Source organism: Nuphar pumila, chromosome 1, assembly GCF_984573655.1.
Source record: "Nuphar pumila chromosome 1, dmNupPumi1.hap1.1, whole genome shotgun sequence".
Lineage (NCBI taxonomy): Eukaryota > Viridiplantae > Streptophyta > Magnoliopsida > Nymphaeales > Nymphaeaceae > Nuphar > Nuphar pumila.
The window spans coordinates 27684958-27689845 of record NC_143249.1 but is presented as its reverse complement, the minus strand read 5'-3'; the positions used below and the strand labels follow the sequence as shown (position 1 = coordinate 27689845).

Genomic DNA, 4888 nt, shown 5'->3' with positions numbered 1-4888 from the left:
ACCCCCGTGCCTAAGCCTTGGCGACTCCCTGGGGTCAAGGGGTAAGCCCTCATAGTTTTAGGTTGATAGGTCAACGATTGTAAGTACGATAGGCTGAGCCACCACAACTAGGTCTCTGCGCCTAGGGCAGTTTCTTTGTGAAAAAATAAAAAAAAGTTTGCAAAACCTATTTTGATGGATATTTGAATCCAATTACATGTAAAAAACTGGATATGTTATGATTTTTTCACCATTCAAATTTGAATCTGAATTTGGACCATTTAACCAAAATCTGTCGAATTCGGTATTAGCCACATCCTTTCCAAATTCAAATAGTTTACATCCTACTTCCAGGTGTCAATTGAGAACCCAGCAGCTGCTGATGGGTCTTGCACCGTGTTCTGCTGCCCATGCAACATGGATATGGACAATGTAAACATGCTAGATATCGATACCTGACTAGAATTTATACTTTTTTTGTTTAAGTAGGGCATGAGTCTATGGATTTGTTATTTTTACTTGAATTGTTTTTAATATTTTAATATATAAAGATATATTTATTGTTGAAAATAATCTTTAAAATAATTAAAATATTAAAGCAATGTTAGGTGCCACATGCCCCAAAGGGGTTTGGCATAGTGGGATGAGACCTAGGCCGATAGGCAGGAGTTCTAGTTTCAAATCTCATGCATAGGTGTCACCTATTGTGCAAGCCAAAGTGTGACGACTCTTTGGGGCAAGGGGTAAGCTCCTGGAGTTTTACACTACTCGAACAGTAACAGAGCCAGCGCCGCCAGGTCTCTGATCCTTGGGGTGGTTTTTCCATGTAAATATAAAAACAATTTGTATGGCACCTCATAACATCACTACAACAAAAACGTGGATGAGCGACAAACGCTATCCATCACTAATTCATCTCTAATTCGTCGCTAAACAGTTTAACGATGGATAGCGTCTGTCGCATAATCCTAGTCGCTAATTAGCGATAGAACTTATTGTCCCTACTTTCGTTGCTAATTTGCGACAGATTAGCGACGGAGATGATCCGTCGCGAGTATGTCACTATTTTAAATTAGCGATGGATAATATCAGTCGTGAGTCTGTCGCTATTTTAAATTAGCGACGGATATTATCCATCGCTAAATTTTTAAAAAAAAATTAAAAAAATTTGCTCCCTGCCAGGCGATATTCCGACAGCAATAGGCCGGACTTGTACCGCACCACACATGCGTTGCACTTGAGAGACCCAGCCCACCACTGCGGGGTCTTTTGCACAAAACCGACATGCTCTCTGGTGCGCTCTCCGGCACACTCTCTGACGCGCTCCTGATCTGGTTCCTTGCTTTTTCGTCTCGGCCCGCCATTGCGGGGTCTTCTGCACAACGCAGGAGAGTGAACCTTCGAACCGGTGCACTCTCATGAGTGCTCTCCGGCGCCCTCTCAACCTCCGGCCTGGCCCGCCACTGCGAGGTGTTCTGCACAACGCAGTGGTTGCACCTCTGAACCGGCACGCTCTCCGGCGCCCTCTCGACCTGGTTCTCTTGCTTGTTCGTCGACCTGAAACCATAACCCCCAACAGAATTGTTAGGCCAGGAACGGAAAGCCACGCTCAGAAAAGAAAATGACTTACCGGACCGGAGAGGTCGGGCCGGCCTGGTCCTTCAGTGTCGGCGAGCGACTCCGACTCCTCTTCTTCCTCGCATTCCTCCTCCACGAAGTCGTCATCGTTCGAGAAGTCATCGGTTTAAATTTCGAACAAGGAGAGAGGGAAAATTTTGTGCCTTAGATGGGACGGTTTAAATCGAAAATTAGCAACGGAATTTGCGAGAAAATTTTTTCATCGCTAATTAGCTTCTCGCTAATTCCGTCGCTAATTAGCGACAACTTAGCTACAGAATAATTCTCTCGCTAATTCTGTCGCTAATTAGCATTTTTCTTGTAATGTTTGGCGACGAAAAAAACTCGTCGTTAATCTATCGCTCATTAACGACGGAATTTTGAGAGATATTTTTGTCGCTACTTTTGCAAATATTTCGAATGTTAACGACAGATAGTTTTCTCTCGCTAACCCGTCGTACATTTGCGACAAAAAAAATCCGTCACAAATGTCCGTAGCTAATCCACGTTTTTCTTTAGTGTGTCATGTCCATATATTACAGACATGAGACCGTATGCAGCGTGCCACCGTGACATAGCCTGCTGCCTCTTTCATCAACTTCACCTTCTTTCCTTCCAAATCAACATAGTTGCGTGCGATATGGCCTTGTGTCATCTTTGGATCCAAATTTGATAACAAATAACCACTTTCATAATGATCCAGAACTGGCTACGCTCTTTTACATGTAAACTAAGACCTGACAAAAGCGGAGCAAGAATGGGATTTGGATCTGGTAAGGGTCTTTCTGTCTATTAAAGGCTGAATTTGACTTGACTTTGCGACCAGATATTGGTATTTGATTAAGGTCCACCGACAGATTGCAAATTAGATCCAGACCGTAAGGTTCACAAGATTCTCTCCAGTACTTCATCCACTCCCAAGGAGAGTAAAAAGGCTTGAATTTTCCATAGTGATTTCAGAATAAAAACCCAAGAGTCAAGCTAGCACGACCAGCTGCACAAAATGAGGGCATATGTTTGGATTAAAAAGGTAAGAGTAGGGAAACTGTAAAGAAAACACTCAACTAAGTTGCAGGTGGCAGCAGAGGCCCGCAGGGCTTAATTTTTAAAAGTCGCTACTGTTCAAGATACCATTTTCACCACTTTGCCGGAGTGATGTAGTTGTCACTCCACTCGGAGAGGTGATACCCTCGTTTTACACAAACCGAGCTCAATTGATCAAGACCAAGCCGAGTCCACAATGACAGAGTCAGATACGACTCGGTGGACACGAGTTGCTTATGGATGTCCTGGTCTCCACATAATAAAAGAATTGGCAGCACCCAGTTAGGACTTTGGAGTTTGTTTGATGACTCCTCACTCTCATCTCTTGGACAACTCAACGGAGCCACCCGAGCTCCCTTCGAGGTCTCGGTAGGAGCCCGGGGTCAACCCTTCCCTCAGCAACCCATCGAACCGCTTCTTTCTTGACCACCACAGGAGGTGGGTCAGACCCACCAAGACGCCCACGGTGAGTCCACATCCCAGGCCGACCAGCACCAACTCGGACACCCACGCCCTCGGTCTGCGCACCACCTGAGGCACCACCACCTTCACGTACGCTGCCTTCCGGTCGTCCCCGACCTCGAGCAGTGTCTGCACGAGGTAGTCGAGCCGGTAGCACGCCTTGGAGGCGTTGTTGTAGACCGCAGCCCAGCAGCTGCAGTTCTTCGCGCACGACTCCTCGCACGAGTCCAGGGACGTCACCGTCTCGAAGCTCATGAACTCCTTGTAGGGCACGTCGACTCTCCTCTCCCTCACCACGCTCACGCCTTCTCCGCACGAGCCCTCCTTCCCCGCGCCCACCGGCGCTGCTGGAGCGCACCTCGTTGCCCCTGTGTTCAAATTCGAAAAAGAGTTGGTGTTTTGCTCAGTCTCTGACTAGCTAAATGCTATGAGAAAGCTAGTCCCGACAGCTTGAGCTCGAATCCAGTTGGTGTGCTAATTTTCTTTTATTTTATCTTTTTAGTGTTTGTTTAGCGTTAATCTTTTTAATTTAATATGACTAAATAGTTAAACATAGAACCAAAACTTTATCAGCTTACCCTTGGCATTTGCGTCATTGCCAGCGGCCAGGCACCGGCAGGTCCCTCCGGCCAGGCACACTCCCATCGAACCGCAGGCAGAGGGCAGCTCGCACCTGTCTGAGATGGCGGTGAAGTCGAGCACCCACCTGGAGACGTTCCAGTAGTAGGCCCTCAGGTTGCCGTCTGGCTCAATCCGGGCGATACGCACAGCGGTCCGCCGCTGGAAGCTGTTGAAGGAGAGCACGTCCACCGGCGCCGAGCCATCCTGGTACATGCCAAGGAAGCCGTTCTGGCTCACTCGGGCGTAGACTGGGCCGCCGTCCCGGCGAACCACTGCCTTCTCCTGCATGGCCTCCCTCCTCCAGTACTGCTGGAGGCGGGCCCCACAGCCGAAATCCGCATACAGCCCGAACCCGGCAGGGTCCAGCCGCATCGAGAACGAGCCCGGGGTCGGGTCGTCGCTCGATGCGGACGAGACCAGCGGCGTACCGACCGTCAGATTCTGCCCCTCGACGATCGTGTCCGTCGGATGGTCGTAGCTCTGCCACACGCGGCCTACGTCGAGCTCGCCCTTGACCACCTGGAGGTTGGCCTCGCCCTGGAACACGACCCAATCGCCCCCCGGACCGGGCGTTGACCAGAGGACCGCGTCCGAGTCGGTGAGGGTGAGGGTGCCGTTGAAGGTGAGCTGGGTGGACGGGGCCCACCTGGCAGGTCGGGATGGATTCGCGGTCCAGACCGGGACGTGGGTGAGGTTGTCGGCGGCGTGGACGATGGCGAGGACGAGGAGAGTCCGGCGGACGCGCCAGAAACCGAAGGCGAAGTCGTCGCCGGCGAGGAGAGGCTGGAAGACCTGGACCGCCGGATCCGGGGTAGCCGAGAATCCACGGCTGAGATGCGAGATCACCGACGGAGGGAGGAAGAGGAGCGAGAGGAGGCACAAGACGGTTTCCTGCTTCGTTCCGACCCTCATTTTTGGTGGAAAGAGAGAGAGAGAGAGAGAGAGAGAGAGAGAGGATATAGGGTGGTGAGAAAAGGAGAAGGGTAGCATAGTAATTTACCATGGTTGATGGTTGTATATTAATTATAATCATCCGTTTCACTTTTCTGGACTATTTTGTCTTTGGTGGTTGGATTCAGGTTTCTAAAATTACTTTTCATATTTTAGTTTTAATTTTTTGTTTAATTGTCGGATTCGGTTCTGGAACATGTGAACAGTGAACAAA

At 49.4% G+C, this 4888-nt stretch overlaps 1 protein-coding gene across 1 annotated transcript; it reads right to left on the bottom strand.

Moving 5' to 3' along the window:
• Positions 1-2646: 2646 nt before the first annotated feature.
• On the bottom strand, positions 2647-4644 carry LOC149848490 (PAN domain-containing protein At5g03700-like). The gene is made up of 2 exons (XM_090011748.1): positions 3681-4644; positions 2647-3470 (listed from the first exon to the last, which is right to left on the bottom strand). Exons 1-2 carry the CDS (start codon positions 4633-4635, stop codon positions 2959-2961), a joined length of 1467 nt encoding a protein of 488 aa, XP_089867874.1. The 5' UTR covers positions 4636-4644; the 3' UTR covers positions 2647-2958.
• Positions 4645-4888: the final 244 nt, after the last annotated feature.